The following is a 20,055-nucleotide window of genomic DNA, read 5'->3' on the forward strand; positions in this document are numbered from 1 at the left end:
CAAATATGACAAACGGCTCACATTTAAAAGAATTTAACTAAATAAACAAACTGACCTTAAAGGAAAACATATCCTTATACTGTTGTACTTTGTTTATATGTGGCGGACCCTGCCACCTGTCTAGCTTCAAACAGTGTTCTGGGGACCTTATTTTCCTCTGAGGACAGCTTGTTTATTCAGTCATGGAATATGGAATAAATAAACAAATACTGAGTTCTGAGTTTATATTATCACCACATCAATATTGTAAATGCTCAATTTCTGAATTTGAATTTCCACTTCAAAACCACATACTGCCCCTTTAAGTGAACAGCCACACTTCACACACTTGTTTGGAGCACCTGCTGGGGCCATGCACCATGTTACACTCTGTTCTGTTCCTCACATTATAACAACCAAGAACAACTTCATAACGACTACGAATGAAGGAAGATTTCATACAGTTTGATTTATATTGAATCTATTGTGAGAAAGACAGACGCGTTGCTGAGGTTTTTTTTTTTTAAATGTAGTGATTTTTTTTTAATATGAGGCATTCAAAGGGTGAGGTAAAATAATACACACATGAAATCCCCAAAAATAAAACACAGAAATAAAGTGGAAAATTACACTGGAAAGTAAATAAATTAGGGGAAATTTTACACAATTAAAAGAAATACAGACGCAAAGGAACAAAAATATGAATTTATGCCACAGTTTGTAAATTAATTACTGCCCAAATATATTTTCAACATCGTTTTTGGTGCATTCAGTGGCATATTCACTCACTTAGTAAGTTGTCTTTTTATGCCTTTGGCTGAATTCAAATGTCCGGCCTTCGCTCACAGACTTTGCGGCTTAATTTGAGTGAAGTCTGCGAGTTCTGTCCGAAAGCCACCATCTATACAGTCCACAAGGGGCCTGGAGTAAACTTTCTGCAGACCTTTTAGAGTAAAGCTTCCCAAGCAGCTTCCACAATGTTTTTTTAAAATATAAAGAGTTGGCTGAGGCTGCTCAGTTACTACCTGAATGCTGCTCGGCTGCATGTGTTTTCAGCGCCACCTGGTGGTGAGACTTTGGATGACAAAAATACTTCAATGAGGATTACAAGGTTTTCAAATGTACAGCAAATCTAGCTCTAAATTTAAGTGGTGTTGGGGGGGGTATTTAAGGGGTCATGTTTGGAAAAGAAAGCGCTGATAATGAGATGATCAATCAGAGAAAAAGCCCAAATTAAAGGTGGTTGGACAACAACAGCAGTATTTTTTCCATTCAGCTCCACCAATCAATAATTAATGAAAGACTATGTTCGGGGACATAAACTGGCATATGGTGCGTAAAAGCAAACATATCGGACCATCAATGAGGTCATTCAAACAGAGGCGCTCCACATTTTGAGGGTATTTTTCATTCTCCAGCAGACAGGTTTACCCTGCTCTGTGATTGGCCGGGAGGGACCAGCACCCACCCCCCTCTCCCGACCAGTCCCCGTCCGTGTTTCGCCCCCACGTGACTCGGATCGCTTCTTGCAAAGTTAAAAACAGACTTTTGTTTATCTTGCAGGGCTGTTTGTTTGACATGCTCCCTCCGACCAGTTAACCTGCTGTCTCTCCTCAGCCTCGACTCTCTCCCGGCCGTCCACGCGGAGAAGAGCGTGAAACCTTTTCTTTTTCCTTTTTTGCATTTATCTCCTGCACATAGCATTTCTGCTCTCTTTGTAGTTCAACCTGAGCGTTATTTTGTGTGTGTGTGTTTTCTTCAGCTGTACGATAAAAACACGAGTGAGGACTCCCGTTTTTTTCCTCCTGTTTGTCAAAAGATCTCTGAACATCTCGTTCTGCAGACGTTTGACTTGCAGTCTTTTTTTGTTTTTTTTCTGGGGGGGGGGATTTGTTGCTGGAAAAGGAGGAGCGCACGGCGAGGAGGATTTTTTGTATTCGAGCCGTCGGAAGAGAGAGAGAGAGAGCGAGAGAAAGAGAGAGAGCCATGGCGACCGAAGTGGAGACGTGGTCCACCGCGCCACAAGCCGACGGTGAGTGACTGAACTCGGCCTTCACGCTTTGTGCAGCCTGCATCGGCGTGAAGTCTCACGGAGCTGCCGCTGGGCCTGCTGGCGTGCGATCCATTGTCCCTGCATGGGATGGGCTGCAGAGCTAACCATGCTCCACCATGTGCTCTGCTAAAAAACACACTCACACACGCACGCGCACACGCACACACACATCGAGCACTGGAGCAACAATCGGTGCGCGCGGACCGCTGGCTTTGCACTTAGCGCTTGCACCTCGCGCCGAACTCCATTTGCTTTTTGTGGCATTTTAGCAGCTTGTGCTCGATGTGTGTTGTTGTTGTGCTGCCCCTACATTTAACCCTTTCGCGTTTCTGATTGGACGAGGACATAACGCTTACTTCCGCCTGTGTGTGTGTGCACGCTGAGTGCATTCTTATACACACACACACACACACGCACTTGTCCTATGTGTTCACTTCTTGTGTACATGCATGAGTGAGATTGAGCTGTTTTACTTCCTGTTTTTTTTTTTTCTTCATTTTTTTTTCTGGTGGGGGTGTTATTGTTCCTCAATCACATACTTGTGTGTCACCACTTTTATTTTTTTTGTCAGCCGTCGTGAAGCCTTCTGTGCAGCCAGGATCACACCACACGCCCCTCTTTTTTGTCGAGCAGACGCCTCCATCACACAACAGACGGGCAGCCAGTCTCGCCGACGAGAAACGCAAGAAATGGGGTGTTAATTCGATTTATAACTCGATGGATCAAGGTGGCAATGGGCGGCAATGATCGGCAGTGGATCGATTCTCTTGTTACACACTCGTCTTTTAATGCGTGCAGTGTGAGGGTGATGCGCAAAACCGTGCCACAGTGGCTCTTCCTGACTGACATCCGAGCTCACAGCACACTCAGTTCCGTACGTGCGCTCTCTCTCTCTCTCTCTCTCTCAGAGAGCCTGGCGATGACGTCGACATGTATAGCCTACTATAAGAGCCAATGGGAAAGCCTTACATAATCTCTGCCCTGTTGTGTATTTAAAGCTTACATAAGTGGCACAAGTGTATAGTTAGAAACCTGTCCTGATGTGTCAATCTGACATCCCACATGTGGGATTAAGCCCTAAATTGTGTTTGCCCGCAATAGATTCAGTTGAGGTGACACAGAGGTGAATCTGTGCACGCCACACGCACGCACACCGCATGGTATCTGGGATGTCATAGTGTGTGTGTGTGTGTGTGTGTGTGTGTGTGTGTGTGTGTGTGTGTGTGTGTGTGTGTGTGTGTGTGTTGTTGTTGTAGAAAAAGCCAGCCCATGCTTCATTGCACAGATGGGCTTTTTCTGCACAAGCTCGGCCGGCCCGTTTCTCAAGGAAGGTCACCCACGCTTGATCAAGCTGTCCGTGTCGATGAGGTGGTCACACACACACACACACACGCTGTCAAAGACTCTTTTGTCCTGGAGGAGAAAAAAAAGGGGGCAAACAACTCCTCCATATGTTGTGGGGCAAGCCTGGACGCTGAACTCAACAGTGTGGGAAATATGTAAACCTTACAATGTCTTGAAAATGTAGATCCTTGTCCCGATTATCCTCTCCAACTATATTCCTAAAACTTCCAAGTAAAAGCTAAGTTTGTTCAGAAAATAAACCGAATTCACTTAAACCTTTCAGTTTGTTAGGGATCAGATATTTTTAACTAAGTCCCACCGACACCATCTGATCAGTAACATGTCACAGCTAATAGCCTGTAAACACTGAATAATCTGAATCTGCAAAGGGACTAGAAACTAAATGTAGAGGAAGTATTAAGCAGAAGAAAATGCCCACGTAAAGCACCTGACACATTTTTCTTAGGGACAGAACTCGGGTTTATTCCATCGCATGTTGACACAAAGAGTTACATATTAGTTTGGCACCAAATATAGTGTTTTCATTGTCCTTGATTTATAAGAAGTATCGCCTGGAGGAAAAAAAAAATCCCCACTAACATTGGTTGCGTGGTACGCCAGGGACGGTTCACCAGTTTACCAAAATGTACCCAAGTTACCATTTCGAGTTGTTGGCATTTCACAACCTGGGAAATTGAACTCAACAATCTTTCCTCAGAATCACTCGCAATTACATGGTGTTGCAGTAGATGGCATTTGCTTGATTGCCAACACATAACAAGCCCCTGATGGGTAGTTGCATAGTTCTGACATACAGTTGTACCTTGGTACCCATTGTTCAGGACTATGATACTTTTCTTTGCCGTTAGAAGCACAAAAATCCTACAAATATGAGTTTATTTTTGGATGCAAATTCTGTATTTTGACTTGAAGGACGCACAAATTGAAGTCTCGGAAATTGCACATAATTTATTGACTTATCGAGGTACGTTTCACCACAGATGACCTATTCGGCCTCGGTGGATTTTCAGAGCGACACAGAGCGGGTCTGTTCTTTGATAAACAGACGATATGTGCAGATTTAAAGCCTGTCTAGAGCCCCACCTGTGAGAGCATTTGCATAACTCCTTCAGTAAACACATGCGTTAAGAGCATCATGGAAGAAAACCCACGGAAGTAAATGTCAAGCCAGATCTGTTCGTGGCCTGCTGAGTACACATTATGTTATGGTCTCTGGCCCCGCTCCTCTTTTGTTCAAACCTCCTCCCTCCCACATACATTCATGAAAACGTGTTTGCTCACACCGTCCGCCTGCATTAAGTTCTTCAGTTGGGAAAAAACAATCAAACCACCCGTGCATAGCAGTGTTTTATAGTGCATCCGTGCGGTGCGATGGCTGATTTATATGAAGAAAAATATAACATGTTATCAGACCTGAGCTAGTCACTTTATCTGCGTGGCTCTAATCTCTTGTATGCACTTTTATCAGTGTTGTTGTTTGCAGCTGCTACAGGAGCACAGTCAGCAAAACGGCATAAAGAGATAGATTCATATGTGGCAACCCCGCGTGTGTGGCCACTTCCTCGGCTCATCTTACCCTTGTATATTTAAACGCTTAATCACCACATGCGCACGAGTTAAGGTGGTGCGTCTGAACCTTGTTTTTAAGCCTTAAGTCTCCTTTCATTAAATGAAATGACAGTTAAACCCCCCCCGAGACATCCACACCCTGTTCTCCTTTGATAGCTAACCACCGCAGGACCACATGCAGCAGGGCTGTGTTCTTTTTTGTTCCCTTATCATTGTGCAGATGCTCGCTTGACCGTTGAGGACACCACACATGTTTGTACTTAAGTTGGGTCTGTGCGTGGGTTGACAGAGCAGGATCTCTGTTATTAGATCTTGGTTTTACCCCGCTGACCCTTGTTTTAACCAGGATGATCAACTGAGATCGAGAGTTGTGTCTGAGCTACGATGGTACAACACGTCCTTGCAGACAACTTTCTGCAGTCTGTGCGAGTCGGATCACTTACTGCTAACGTCTAACTTTAAACAGTTTACACAGACATCCCATCAACAGTTGATCTGTTGCCCAAGTCGCTGGCAGTTTCGTGAGATATTTGTTGAGATGCACAGGGATTTCGAAAGCCGACTGAATCTAAATCAAAGCACTTTGCAAGTATGTTTTTTTTGACAGAAGGCCAAACAATGTTGTCTCATCCGCGTAATAATCGAAATCCTCCAGTCCATTAACTATCTATGAAAGAATCTCAATTTAATACTGACTCCTCAATACGGCCTACATAAGCAAACAAGACCGTCCGCGAGAAGGAAAGTATTTCACTATGTCTGACCTATCCAAGGTCAAGGAGGAACCTTAGGAGGGAACTGTTGCGTTTCCTCCGCAAAGACCAGGATCTAAATTGAGTTCCAGGGACATTATTTAACCCTTCAAAAAATCCCTGTTTGGAGGGGGAGTACTTTAAAACAGTGTAAGAGCTTTTAGGATGTTTCAAACCAGTTGCATATAACAAATGGACCAGCGTTGTTCACTGTGGGGGAAACGATGACAACAACACACTGAGGGAACTTTTTAGTTCATTGAAAGTAGTTCATTGGACAAGTAAGTTTAAGTTCGAAAGCTCTTCTCATAAATCATGGAGAGACAAAAAATGTTGCTGAATTTTAGTAATTCACCCAAAAATGAACACTACATAGTTAAAGATACTGTTACAGTCTTGTAGACTAGGCCTGGACCTGAGGAGGAATGTGCTCCACTGACCTCCATCTCCCTTATAAACGCTGCTACTGTACGGGGACCTGAAGCGAAACACCTTGACACACTGTGGAGAGCTCCCACACGGCATATAGGCCAGAGGTCCCCTGCTGGTCTGCAGCTGACTGTGTTTGAAAAGCTGGTTAACTGTGTGGGCGGTTTTGAAAACCATCGTGACAGCGTTGTGGGGTTTGGTGTTCATTTTGGTGTGCTGTGGTGGGCGTGCAGGGTTAAAGACAGCAGAGTGAGTTTGTCGCTGCTGCTATAAGAAACTTTGCCCTTACAGCCCTTAAAGCAACAACGCGTCGCAAGCGAGCTCTGCGTAACGGAGGCACACGATAGCAACTAAGTTTGGCTGCATTTTGTTCTGCTTATTTTGCAACTCCTTGTCTTGGCAAACACCTCCTGACTTTTTCTGCCTCCCCATTTTTCTATTTTTTTTTTGCTCCTTCCTGATTGGCCGGTTGTGTGTTTGGCACCGTGGCCTACTTAGGTGGGAAGAGGAGGAGCGGAGGGAGATGACACATGGTTGCCTGTTTACAGATTGGGAAGGCCAAGGGTGTGGTGCTGGTCTTACTGCGACAGGTTAATGCAGGGAGGCATCCTGCTTTTACTCAAAGGTGCTTCCTTTCACTTGTTGATCACCAGAGCTGAAGTCTGAAATCTGTTGAGGAGATTTACTTTTTCTTTTTCTACACCAGAAGTATGCCAGAAGTATTAACACTTCTTGTAATGTTTGTAGCACACAGACTGGTTTTTTGTTTTTGTTTTTTTTTCTTCAGGTTTTTAGTTTTATCCGTGGCTTGGAAACCTTTTCCCCTCTCCTCGCTCTGTGTGTTTTCTGCATGTCCTGTAATCTATAGGGCCATAACTCCTCAAACTGCCATTTGCGGCCCATGCAAGTATTCATTACACCCTCAGACATTCCTCCTCCTCCTCCTGCTTTTCCCCTCTCTCCGACAGCCCCGTGTCATGTGACCACTCATGGACCCAACCATGCCATATGTAGTCAGGTCCACTCTGGCCGCCGCGGAGCGATCGCAAGAAGACGGAGGAGTGCTAGGGAAAAATGTGGTGTCAGCATTTCTGCGCCATGTGTTCCCCTTTGCTCCCTCTCTGCCTCCTCCCATGCCTGCAGGAGCGCTCCAGTGCCACTTGTTGTTGTTTCTGTCTCTGTAAGAGGCCACCTGGGTAGCCGTTTTATGAATAAATACAGTGTTTTCTACACGCCCACAGAAGAGTAGAAAAAAAGTTTTGTTAAAAGTTACTTGACACTTTGTCCAACCTATAACGCCTGCTGATAGTGTCACAAGAACGCATGTGTGAATTTGTGCTGCCATCTTCTTGTGTTATGCTGCGGGTGCTATGCGACCTTTGGCTCGACGTGCAAAACATGGCCGTGACATCTGGAGGCGGCTGGAGCACATGCAGTGGGACAGCATTGTTGTCACACCTTGAACCAGTGTTGCTGTTGTGTGGAGGTGTTTTGTGCAGTTGTGCTGAATGTGCTGAGAAGACCTGTGGGTGCAGATGATCAAGGCTAAACAACATAAGCTTGTTGAACACAAACGAGAGTTGTGTCATCATAGATAAGAGCTGAATGTTTTAATGTACAGAAATAATATGCAGAATGCGGTCACTGTTTCAGAAGCGGTAAAAATGGCAAACTTCTGAAATCCATTGACTAGTGTAGATGAGATAAAGTCTCTCTCTGGATCATCTGAAATATAATTAAGATTATTAGCAGTATTGGAGTAAATAATGTAGTATTTCTATTATTTGAGGTACTTGGGTATACTTGAGTATTTCAATTTAATGCTACTTTATGGGGGTAGACGGTTATCAGGGCCGATATTCTGCATTTTTCTGCACTTTTCAACTCATTAATGCATGAAAAGATTTAATCTAATAATATAGTAAACCTTATTATGAAATGGGCCATTCTGGACAAGCAAGTATCTATTGATGTTAATACTTTTGTACTTTTGCTTAAATTAACATTTGAATGCAGGACTAAAGGTCCTGAAACATCCATGATTTCACCTGTTGAGCACGGTTTGTCCTTATTTTCCTCCTCTGCCTCTTCGCCAGTGGCAACTTGGTGTCAAAAAAAAAAAGCTGCTAAGTCATAACTGTTTGTATATCGGCAGGGACGTCATTGTTATCACACAGGCGCAGAACGTACAAGCTTGTTGGCCGACAGCTTTAGCCTTTGCAGTTTGTTCATGTGCAGCTTTTTGGTTGAGATACAGGAGACGTGAGGCAACGCACCAGTCTGCCTTTGTCGCAGCTAGTTCATTTTATGTCGGTTTAGTGTGACACTTGAAAAAGTGTGGTATTGATCCAAGTCCTTATTTGACCACTAATTATAACTATTTTTTATACATGGAGAAAAAATTATCTCTGGGAGTAATGCGCACATTTCTGACTAAATACGCCATTTGGCTCGATCAGCCATGACATTAAAAGGACTAACCAGTGAAGTGGAAAACAGTGATCATGTCGTTAAATACAGTGTTCTGCTGGGAAACCTTCCTGGCATTCATTTGGATGCACCTCCAATCCAAATGACATTGCAGAGCAAATATACCCCTTACGACAACAGCACTACTTAAGGACAATGTGTCCTGGCCAGACCACAAAAACCTGCTGAGAAATGGCCCAGATAACATGACAAAGAGCTCAAGGCCTCAGCCTTCAAATTCTCCAAATCCCATTCTGATCAGACATCTGTGAGACGTGCCAGAACAAGACCAATCCAATGGAGGCTCCACCCCTCCCCAACCTACAGGACTATAAGCATCCCCAACCAACGACCTGCTGCTAGACACCACATGACACCCATAGAGGTCCTGCGTCCAGGTCTTGATGGGTCAGAGCCAAGTTCAATCCATGGTGTGGCCTCCATGGTCTGCTTGTGGCATCCCAAGGTGTCCCAGCAGAGCACTGCATTGTAACAAGATGATCAGTTGCCTCATAGTCCTATTAATGCTGTGGCTGATCAGTGTAGGTATACACTATAAGGCAAAAACCAGACCCCTAACACAAACTATGTGAACACCTGAACATACACCCATTTGACTGAAAAAGCTGCCATTCTTCCTGGAAGGCTTTCCATAAGATTGAAAAACTGGCCAAAAGCATTTGCTCCTATTCAGCCTTAAGAGGATCGTTGAGGTCCAGCGCAGCTGATTCATCATGACCACAACCTCAGATGCGTTGGATGGGGTGGAGGTCAGTGCTGTGAGCCAGACAGTTGGGTTCTTCCACACCAAAAAACATTTATTTTTGGACTAAACATAGTCTGTGATGGCATTTTTATTTGTTCCCGAAACTGTTGCTGTTGTGTCAACGTTTAGCCACACAGTGTACAAATGATGTCTCCACTGACTTGCACAGTTTTATGACAGTATAATAACAAACATAATCTTTTCTTATTTTCTGACTGCAGGGATGTTCTCTTTCGACGAGAAACTGGCAGACCCTAACCGTGCCTACAGCGGTGACGAAGATGCGCTGAATGACGCAGAGGTGAACGGCAACTGGACGCCTCAGGAGAAGGCGCTCCACGAGGCGCGCCTCAAAGCCAAAGCCAAGCGCCGCCTCCGCAAATCCTCGTCCCGCAACTCTACCAGCGAGTCCTTCTCCGAGTCGGGAGATGTGGCAGGGGGTGACCCCAACAGTCCAAAGGGCAAGGTCAACACCAATGACCGCAAGTCCAGGACGGGCAAAGGCCGAGGCCTTCCCAAAAAAGGTATGTTTGCTGTATGCAGCTTTCTGCTTTCTGCCACAGATTTTTTTTTTTTTTTTTTTACAGTTACAGTGAAGGAGAAGCAGCTTACGTGACAGTATCTGATTGGTGATTTGTCTGCTTGTGTGCAGGTGGGGCAGGTGGTAAAGGAGTTTGGGGGGCTGCTGGGCTGGTTTATGAAGTCGAGGAGCCTGATGTACGGGACCCAAACTATGATGAAGCTGCTCAGGTGAGTGAGTGTAGCAGACCAGTCTGGATTTTGATCTCTTCATAGAGTAATTTATCCATTTTCTCTTAATTAGAGGGGTGGCGGGAAACAAGGGGTGAGAGAAAGGGATGAACTGAATGCAACAAAGGTCCCTGCTGGGATGTGATCTGGTGGCGTCGTCGCTCGTGAGGACCAGAAGTCTCATTTGGAAAGTGCTTTATTTAAACTGTAATGCTCTCAGGCTAAGGAATCCACTTGACTTATTCTCTCATTTAATTGATTGATCATGGGGTCATGCAATTTTTTTTCCATGGAGACATTTTCAAACTGCTTGTTTTGTTCACTTTAGACTGAAAAATGAGAATAGAGATGAATAGATCAAACTATTTGCAGATTATAACCAACTAATCGATTTATCGTTACAACTCAACATATTAAAGGGAAAGGTCTTCTTTTTAGTGTTTGCATTACCTGTGCATCAGCAACCTGTGTATACACAAACACACACACACACACCTGCTCCAAACTGTTTTCGCCACCAGTGAAACAGCATCAGCAGCAGAGGTTAGTTTGTGGCAGTTGTTGTTGCTCTGACCTGGTGTGCGCCGCAGCTTTTTGTTCCAAAGAGGCCCACTGATCAAAGCCGCTTCGACTGGCTCACAGCTTTTATGTCTTGTGTCAAACAAACGTGCTGATGTTGAAGGGCTGCTGCTGAAACACACTGAATATGAACGAGGCTTCGCTCTGTGAACAAGATAATGACTGTCCACACTCAGACAGCGAGCGTATGCACTCCTGCATCTGTAATGGTTCACGAAGTGTGTTACTCTCTTGCGACAAACAGAATGTCTTGCATAAGATCAAAGACAATTTTGTAATTAAACCGTGTGGTTATTATATTGGGAAATGTGTTTCTTATCAAAGTCCACATGATCTGGCTGAAGCTCATAAAAAAGAAGAAAAAAAAAACGCCTACTTGTATGATTCATCCAGATGGCTCCGTCCCATCACAATCAACAGTTTTTTCAATCTTTAACCCCGTTATCAAACAAACGCTCCGAGCGATGCATAAGTTTGTTTGTCTCCTGTTGCGCTGTCCGACTCCTGGAGTGGGAATTGAGCTTCTGTCTGTAAGAAGGTGATAATGGTTTGGGGAACGGCTCAGAGAAGCCGGTGTGATTTGGCCTTGGATGTTGAGGGAGCGTAGTGGAAAAAGGTCAGTGTGTTATCAGGGAACTGGGTCAGAGTGGTACAGAAAAGTAGCATGTGCAGACGGTACTCTTTGAATCAGAATGAGAAGAATAAAGAATAACAAGAATAAATTTGCTTGAGAAAACCCTCCTGCTCTCCTTTGACCGATCCTTGGTTTCACTATAACTGGCCTGCGCGTTGAATCAGAAACAAAGATCTTGCGCAGGAAGTTCATTTGTTTGCTTGTGCTTGGCCATAAAAGATTGTTTTGGTTCTCTTGCATCACCCTCACAGTCTGCAGACACCTTCATGCAACATGAGCAGAAAACAGGAAGTGAATCAGAGTTGTGGACTCTTGGCTACAGCCCTTCTTTCTACTAATATTTGTATTCCTGTTGCATGAACTTTGGCTTTTCAGAATAGGTCGAGACAATTTACTCTTTATTTATCATGCTCTCACTTTGACAGGACGTTAAAAGTCAAAGCAGTTATTCTCGTTTTTTTTTATAGTTTGTAGGCCGATAATCTATCTAATCTGTGCGAAGATTAATAGTTTGTCAATGCACACTATTGTTCTCCAGGTCTAGCAGAACCACACCTGACAAGTTAACTGGTCAGGTTTGTACTGACATTCTTGGCAATTGATGAAGGCGATGATGCAAGTGTTTGAAAGAAAGAGAAAAGTCTGTGTTACACTATCACAGAAGGGTAGAAAATGGACCGATAACAACGGGCACAATCAAAGAAATCTCAGTTAAAGAATTCTGAAATTGTTATCCAGCACCATAAAATCTTGATAGTGTGAATTGTAACTTTTCTGCTCTTTTGAGAAGAGATGGCTCTGATTGATATCGGCCATTTAAAGGAGCAGTTTTGTGCTCCTTTAAATGGCCAGAATTTCAGTTTAAAACCTTTAAAGAATGTACGTCCATGTATATAGTGTATTGCGTTAGCATGCTAACGAGCTAGCCCTGCCCCAACCTGTCTCGTAAAACCACTTTGTACTAGCAGGAGGCGGTGGTCTGATAACCCCTATGTTGGCATAATAAATGAACAAAAAAACCTCACAGCATCCCACGGCATGAATTATGATATCTTCTACAACCTTCTGAATTCAAGTTTCTCTCTATACCAAACTTAAACGCGCTCATTTGACTTGTTTACTTACTACGAAACACTCCTCACTCTCCCAGTGAGCCGCGGTAGCCGACAGCAGCTAGCTACAGCCGAGGATAGCTAGCAAAGAGCAGCAGTTGGAATTTACTGTGGTTATATGCTGCCCCCTATGTCTTTGCAGCTACCTTTGAACTCTCGCCATATTCTACAAATCGCACCTTTTTAATTGAGTTGCAGCGCTTCAATTTTAGTAGACAGTGAAAAGACAAAGATGTGGAATGCTAAATATTGCGAAGTAAAAACAAGAAGAATTCTGGATATGAAAATGCAACAAATGAAAAGGTCCAGTTTGTACGATTTAAGTTGCATCCAGTGGTGTGGTTGAGGATTGCAACCAACTGAACACCCCTCCCCTACAGTGGCCACTAAGTCCTACAATAAGTAATGCAAATTAACTTTTTTGTGCATAGTTTAGAATGATGGTGTGTTTTGTTTTTTTTTTCCTCACAGGGAGACACAGTATATGCAACAGTTGTGCCAGAGGTAGATGAGAAGGAACTGGAAAAGATGGTCAACCCAATTGTACAGGAGTACTTTGAACACGGAGACACAAAAGAGGTCCAGGTGAGCGATCGCTTCACTCCAGTTGATGCCTGTTGACCAGGATGGATGGATGGATGGATGGATGGATGGGTGGATGGATGGATGGATGAACCATACCTGTATAGCTCTGTTAACTCTGTGTATTATACAGTTTACTTTGTCCTCCCTCTCGTCAGATGCTGCTGAAGGAGCTCAACCTGGGCCCACATAAGTACGAGTTTTCCTCTCTGGCTGTGTCCCTGTCCCTGGAAGGCAAGGCCAGCCACAGGGAGCTGACCTCCCGCCTGCTGTCGGACCTGTCGGGCAAGATGCTGTCACAAAGCGACATGGCCCGCGCCTTCGACAAGATGCTCAAAGAGCTGCCGGAACTCATACTGGACACACCAGAGGCTCCACAGGTAGACTTTGCAGCGGTGGCAGTCACAGCCACAGATTTGCGTAAATTGTTCAGTTTTTAAAGCGTAATTCAGGAAAAGGTGTTCTTTAAGTCAACGTCTATTAAAGAAGTATTAAGTGGAGTTTCGTAATGTATATATTTTGTCACAGTGCCGTATGTGTTGGGCTAAAAAGTACATGATGTGGGTCCTGTTGTCTCCCAGATGTTAGGCCAGTTCATTGCCAGAGCCATAGCAGACCACATCCTCCCCATGTCTTTCCTGGACTGTTACAAGGGCAAGGTGGACTGTGACCATGCCAGGTGAGCAAAGACATGAACAATTAGCAGATACAGCAGCTTATTCTGGAAAACAATCTTTTTAAACAGTGAAACAGATGTCATCTATTCCAGTAGGACAGTGTTTTTATCTGATAATGTTAAAAATCAAATCACTGTTGTGGTGTTATTTTTGTATTAGTCACACTATTTTTTAATTTCCTTGCAAAAAAAAAAACAAAACAAACTTTTATTTGTGGATATTTTTTCCAGAGTGGCTTTAGATCGCGCTGCCGTGCTGCTGACCATGAAGAGGAAGATGGTTCGTCTAGATAACGTGTGGGGCGTGGGCGGAGGCCAGAGACCTGTCAAACATCTCGTCAAAGAGGTGAGCTCAGGCCAAACTTGTAGAACGTTACACTTTGTGAGGTGAGGAGCGTATGTATTGACAAGCTCCGCGTCTTTATTGATATAATGTCCTACACATAAACAGAAGGCAGGAATGCATGCTGGGTAGAGAGCAGCAGGCCCAGCCCTCTGCTATGGTGCTGTGTCAGCAGAGCGCTCCTCTCCCCTGAGAAATGGGAATAGCAAAAAACGAGGGCGCAGGAGGGGCTGACACAGATACACACCCTGGACTTTAACTGAAATGCACACACACGCATGCATGCATGCATGCTTTGTCTTTGTTTATAATTATTGTTCCATGATCTTGATTTTCTGGAATTATTTGTGCTGATGTGGGCGTGTGAGTGTGGGAGTTTTCAAGTGCACATCTTGTCAATTGTAAGTTATGCAACATTGGAAGGGATTTTTTGCATGTTTCAAAAATGGGAGAGTGGTCTGTCAGTTATGTAGCGTTGCGTAACCCTCAGACCGCGGGCTCTCCTGTCCAGTTTTGATTTCCTGCCTGCTTGTGTGCAGCCTCAGGGGGAACACTGCAAGAGGCATTTTTGACTCTCTGATTCGCCCTGTTGCTGTGCTCTCGCTCGCAGATTCTTCTAATCCTCTCAGTTTTCCTCGTCCTCTCCCTCGTCGCCGCCCTGCCTAAACATATCACGCCCCCTCGTGTTCTTTAGTCCCCGCCCTCTTATGCTCAGAGGACCACACATTCCCCCGGCTCAGTGAATTAGACCCAGAGCTGACTCACGTCAAGATTCGGTCTCGCTTTGAGGGCTTTTTAACTTGTTGCATCAACCGAGCGCCTCTCAAATCTCAAGCGGAATGAGTAATTGCGCCATAAATACATTTTGAGGCAAAATGGTTGATGTGTGTGCAGCTCATCAGCGAGAGTGACATAACCAAACGATGCTAGCAAAAGAAGCCGCGACTAAGAGAGGAAGAAATGTTCTAGCTGCCTTCCATTTGTCAGGCACGTCAGACACGTGTGCCAATTTTATTTCCCAGGGAAGTCAGGTTATTGCTGGAGTAAATCCCTTTCATATGTACAGCGGCTTGATGGAATAGTTTTAGGAGACATGTATTTTTAAGGGTGTTGCTGAACTCTCAGTATCCAGTCTTGTGAGTACAATCATATTAATCCAGCGTCTGTTAGAACAAATAAAGTCTTTCTCCTCGATAAAGGCAGCGGTGCTAAATAAAATTAACGGTGTGTTTATGTAGTATTATTTCATCAATAGTCATACCTCCAACCATCACTCCTTTTTAACAGAAAGTGACCCAAGATTTGACGTGCCTCTCCGCGTGGTTCTCACAGAAATTCCTTGCTATTATTTCCGACATGTGACCGACGTTAAGGCAGAACAACTCCCTCCACTGTCAGTCGTCACAGGTCGCACTTCATCCCAGCTGTGTTTAGGAGTTCTGTGTTCATGCAGAAAATCTAAATGAATGTTTTCTTTGTGTTTGTGTGTCCTCGTTCCAGATGAACCTCCTGCTCAAGGAGTACCTGATATCAGGAGACAAGGCGGAGGCAGAGCGCTGTCTGCGAGACCTTGAAGTCCCACACTTCCACCACGAGCTGGTCTATGAGGTATTTAAGACTTGATGGTGTTGTATCAGTCTTGAGCCCTATTCGTACAGGAGTAATATTACTAGAGGACCTTATGTATTTAGAAAGGGAAGTTTTTGATGTGTTTTTCACTTCCTAGTGCTCGGTCACGTCGACTCCAGAGGACAACTGGTTAAAAAACGAATTCCTACTGGTGACCATTAATTCTGTTTCCTGCTGAGGTGTGTGTGTGTGTGTGTGTGTGTGTGTGTGTGTGTGTGTGTGTGTGTGTGTGTGTGTGTGTGTGTGTGTGTGTGTGTGTGTGTGTGTGTGTGTGTGTGTGTGTGTGTGTGTGTGTGTGTGTGTGTGTGTGTGTCAGAGATGTTCTCTCATTTGCTCTCCGTTTTAATTAACAGAGCCCCGTCCAGATCAATAGATCCAAAATGGCGAATCTCGTTGCAAATCATGGAGCTGTCCATCCACCACACAAATGTCACTGCTCTGTGATTCAGTAAAGAATCAAATGATGAATGTATTTGTGCTAATTTCAGTAAAGAAAATGGACATTTCTCTCTGTGACGTCTCCTTTTGTAAGTGACAACAGATGATGAGTTGGCTGCCAAATGTCCGGTTGGATTTTGATATTTTGTATGTACACAGTGTGCTGTGTTGTTCTGGAGCCTGCTGCTGTTTGTTGTTCATGTGCAGCACAGACTGAACAACTCACCCGGCTGGACTTTCTGGCTTTCTCATTAGACTTTGTTATTGTCTAACAAATTTACCACAAATTAAAACAAAAACCCTTTTTTATGTGTTCACAATTGGGAAACTACTGCTTCTCCTCTCGGTCTAAACTAATGTCAAATGGCAAACGCTGCCACCATGTGGCGAAATGAGCAGCTGTCTCCGTCAGGTTGTTTTTCGTCAGTACTTGTTGATTCTACTGTTCTTTGCCTTTTTTATTATTAGATGATGGCTGCTCACGTCTTTTTCTAGTATTAAATTGTTTTTTTTTTTTTCAGGCTGTGGTGATGGTGCTGGAGTCAAAAGGAGACACCGCCAGTCATATGATGATAAAGCTGCTGCAGTCCTTCTGGAAGACGGGCCTCATCACTGTGGATCAGATGAACAGGGTCGGTGCCTTTTTAGCTTACCAGTTTTTAACCGAAATGAAGCTTAAAATAGACATTTCAAACGAAAATTCATGTGTGTTTTGACATTTTTGTCCATGTTCCTCCATGTTTTCAATGTAGGGCTTCCAGCGTGTCTATACCGAGCTCCCTGAAATCAACCTCGATGTGCCACATGCCCACTCCATCATGGAGACCTTTGTGGACCTCTGCTACCAGGAGGCTGTCATCACCAAACAGCTGAGAGATGCCTGTCCCTCCAGGTTAGTTAGCATCAATAAGCACCTGAAGATTTGACTTCTTATAGATTCCTTTTTTCCACTGACCCCCCTCGGAATATTTTATATATTTTGCATTTTATTCTTATTTTATGTATTACTCATCTACATCTTTAGTGTCTACATGTTATTGGATGTTTTAGTATGTGTGCAAGGCAAGCTGTTCTCATAACTCATTGGATCATAATTGATGGCCGCACTTATTCTTATTGTCAACAATCTCCCGAAAAGACCAAAAACAACTATTTTATTAGCGTGGTTCTGAATGTTCCATGTTTTTGACTCTCAAAGTGAGTAAAATGTGCACTTTGGGAACTATTTTCAGTCGTGGATTGATACATATTATGGGGCACTGGCAGATGGTGTATGTGGCATTGATTCAAGTTAAGCTGCAGCACCCATTTTGGCAGTTATCGCAGCCCCAGACCAACTTTTTATACCACCGTCTTTTAAAAACACTTTTAACTGTCCTTAAGTGAGTGTGAGTCAACGGACCCAAAATCATAAATGTTGTTTCTTTGTTAGCAACTATCGTTCTTAGCTAAAAGTATGAGCATTTCAAGTACTTGCTATGTAAGCTCAGCTGAACTAATTCAGTACATTTGTTTACTGTACAGTACTGTACATTGAACTGCCGTTCAGTTTAATGCTTCATGTTCTGCTGTGCGCTTAGCTCCATTAGCTGTTAGCTCCGTTGGCCGAACGCACCGCAGGACTCTGCTGCTCACCAGCTGCTAACAGCTAACTCGCTAACTAGCATTCCTGCAGATTTATGGAATTTTTAACACAAATTTGTTGCCCACAGTCTAGCATTATCATTACTGCTACCTTTTTGGATTTTAAAGCATCATGTGTATCTCAGGTCTGAGCATCCTGCCAGTGATGGCAACTATAGTAACAGCTTGAGAAGAAGCTCTCTGTTGTAGTCAGTGTTCAGTTGTTTGTCAATTGCTAAGCGATAGTTATTCATACATATGTGCAAAAATCCCCATGATCCATTTTGTCTTTTCAATTGATTTCTTTATGCTACATCAGGTTCCTTTGGCCTCAACATGTTATTCGGGTCAATAGATTTTAGATTTGTCCACAATAAGGAAAATCTAATGTTGCAAGTCACCCAAAATCTTCCCAACACTGCTCTCAAACTGTCTTTTCTTCCACCAGAGGGCGGAAGCGTTTCGTAAGCGAAGGCGACGGAGGCGTGATCAAGAACTAATCGACAAGAGGAAGAGCAAGAACTACGGCAGCGGCAGCAAAAGGAGGAGGAGGAGCAGGGGGAGGGGTGTCTTCAGGTTCTTGCACCCTGTTTCCACTCCAGCATGTGTCCTCTGAAACCGGTCATGCTGGCAGTCTAACGTTTCCTTGTTCCTCTCTTGATAATGTTGTCATTACACAAACCAGCGTTGACGTTCGGTGAAAGTAGGCTGAAGAGTGGCCTGGGCCTTCAGTTCTCTTCATCTTGTTAATCACTGTTTTTGACTCATTTTTTCTTTTTTTTTTCTTTGTAAGAATATTCTTTATTTCTGGGGTTGATACGCCCCTCTTGCCTCTGTCTTTGTACCGGTTTCTTAAGAATAATTCAAGTCAGAGCGGCAGAATGATGGGGGGGATGGGCAGGGGAGTGTGGGAGATGATTCAGGGTGTTTTATCTCTTGCTTTGCTTCACCTGTTGCCATGTCTGTAATTTTATTTTTTTTTTTTTATTTTTTTTGTTCATGCAATGCGACTACAAATGGAAATGGCACTTAAAAGACAGAGCATACTGTACAGCCAATGAGCACTTAGTAAATTTAGCTGCCGCAATTTATTTGAAAATAATTTCAAATTTCTTTGTAGCTTCTGGTTCAACTGGTTCTTAACGATCCTTTATGAACAGATTATTTTGTTCTTTTCTTTGGTTCTTGGTCTCTGACGCAAAATGTTTGCTTCAGTCAAGCAGTCAAAACAAGTGTTTTGGTAATTATTTTGGTGTTTATTTGAAACTTTCATTTTGGCAAATGTACTTCTTTACGAAAAAAAAAAGAATAAATTGGAATGTATTAAAAAAAAAAAAAAAAAAAGCAATATTTCTGATCTTGCTTGCAGTTAATTAATCTACATCTACACTGTCAATAAATGACTCTGAACCAGTAACCTTTACAATAGAAAGCGAAACCTTCTGTAGAGGGCAGAATTATTATGGAGTTACCTTGGAAAAAATGAATCTGGTTAATGTCTGTTTAATGGCAACCTTGGAAGACGACTTGTTAAGCATATTCAGACTTTTTTTTGCAACTGTCTGTAACAGTTTTACATGTTGACCAAAGTTTATGTGGCTAAGAAATATATTGCATTCATTAAAAAAGAAAAAATAATGAAACAAAATGATGTTTTTGTTTTTTGTTTGTTTGATTTTGTTTTTGCTCATGTCAGCAGTGCTGATGAAAGGGTAACAAGGATAAGTGATTGGGCAAAGGTAGTAGAGATGAACATCAGTCATCATTTGTGATCTTTTGATGTATATTTCACCTGTCAGTTTGTGTCATGTCCCGTCTTTCTCTCGACTAATGTTCAGAGCAGGTGTAAGCATTTTAACCTGTAACTGAAAAGCAGTTTAAGGCCAAAGGTTGGATTTTCTTTTTTTTTTTGTCACCAAAGGCTCTGACTCCCCATTTATGGTACATCTAAGATACTTGGCTATATGTCATCATAGCAGAGCTTTATTATGCCTACAGTGTAAATAACTGGTCGAGGGAATTTATGTTATATGGTTCACATTTGGAAATTGGTGGTGTCATTCACACATTCTTTCATGCATGCAGCTGTCCACTGTCGAATAGAGGCTATAATGTTAGTGTTTTGTATTACTATAGTCAATCTTTGTACTCTTGACATATTTTCGATCAGCAAACTGTTGACAACACTATCCCCTGCATAAGAACTTCATATTATATATTTCAATAAAATGACATATTTCCCTCTAAGATGTCATATTTGCATTTTTTTTCGTGATATTTGAATATATCCTTTAATGTATTTAGATA

The 20,055-nt window shown here is 43.2% G+C and overlaps 1 protein-coding gene across 1 annotated transcript; it reads left to right on the plus strand.

Moving 5' to 3' along the window:
- Nucleotides 1-1,496: 1,496 nt before the first annotated feature.
- Nucleotides 1,497-19,995, plus strand: pdcd4a (programmed cell death 4a). The gene is made up of 11 exons (XM_030420421.1): nucleotides 1,497-2,011; nucleotides 9,604-9,906; nucleotides 10,035-10,132; nucleotides 12,929-13,042; nucleotides 13,198-13,419; nucleotides 13,621-13,718; nucleotides 13,947-14,061; nucleotides 15,559-15,666; nucleotides 16,647-16,757; nucleotides 16,878-17,017; nucleotides 18,197-19,995. Exons 1-11 carry the CDS (start codon nucleotides 1,966-1,968, stop codon nucleotides 18,246-18,248), a joined length of 1,407 nt encoding a protein of 468 aa, XP_030276281.1. The 5' UTR covers nucleotides 1,497-1,965; the 3' UTR covers nucleotides 18,249-19,995.
- The last annotated feature ends 60 nt before the right edge of the window (nucleotides 19,996-20,055 follow it).

Source organism: Sparus aurata, chromosome 1 (genome assembly GCF_900880675.1).
Source record: "Sparus aurata chromosome 1, fSpaAur1.1, whole genome shotgun sequence".
NCBI classification, from domain to species: domain Eukaryota; kingdom Metazoa; phylum Chordata; class Actinopteri; order Spariformes; family Sparidae; genus Sparus; species Sparus aurata.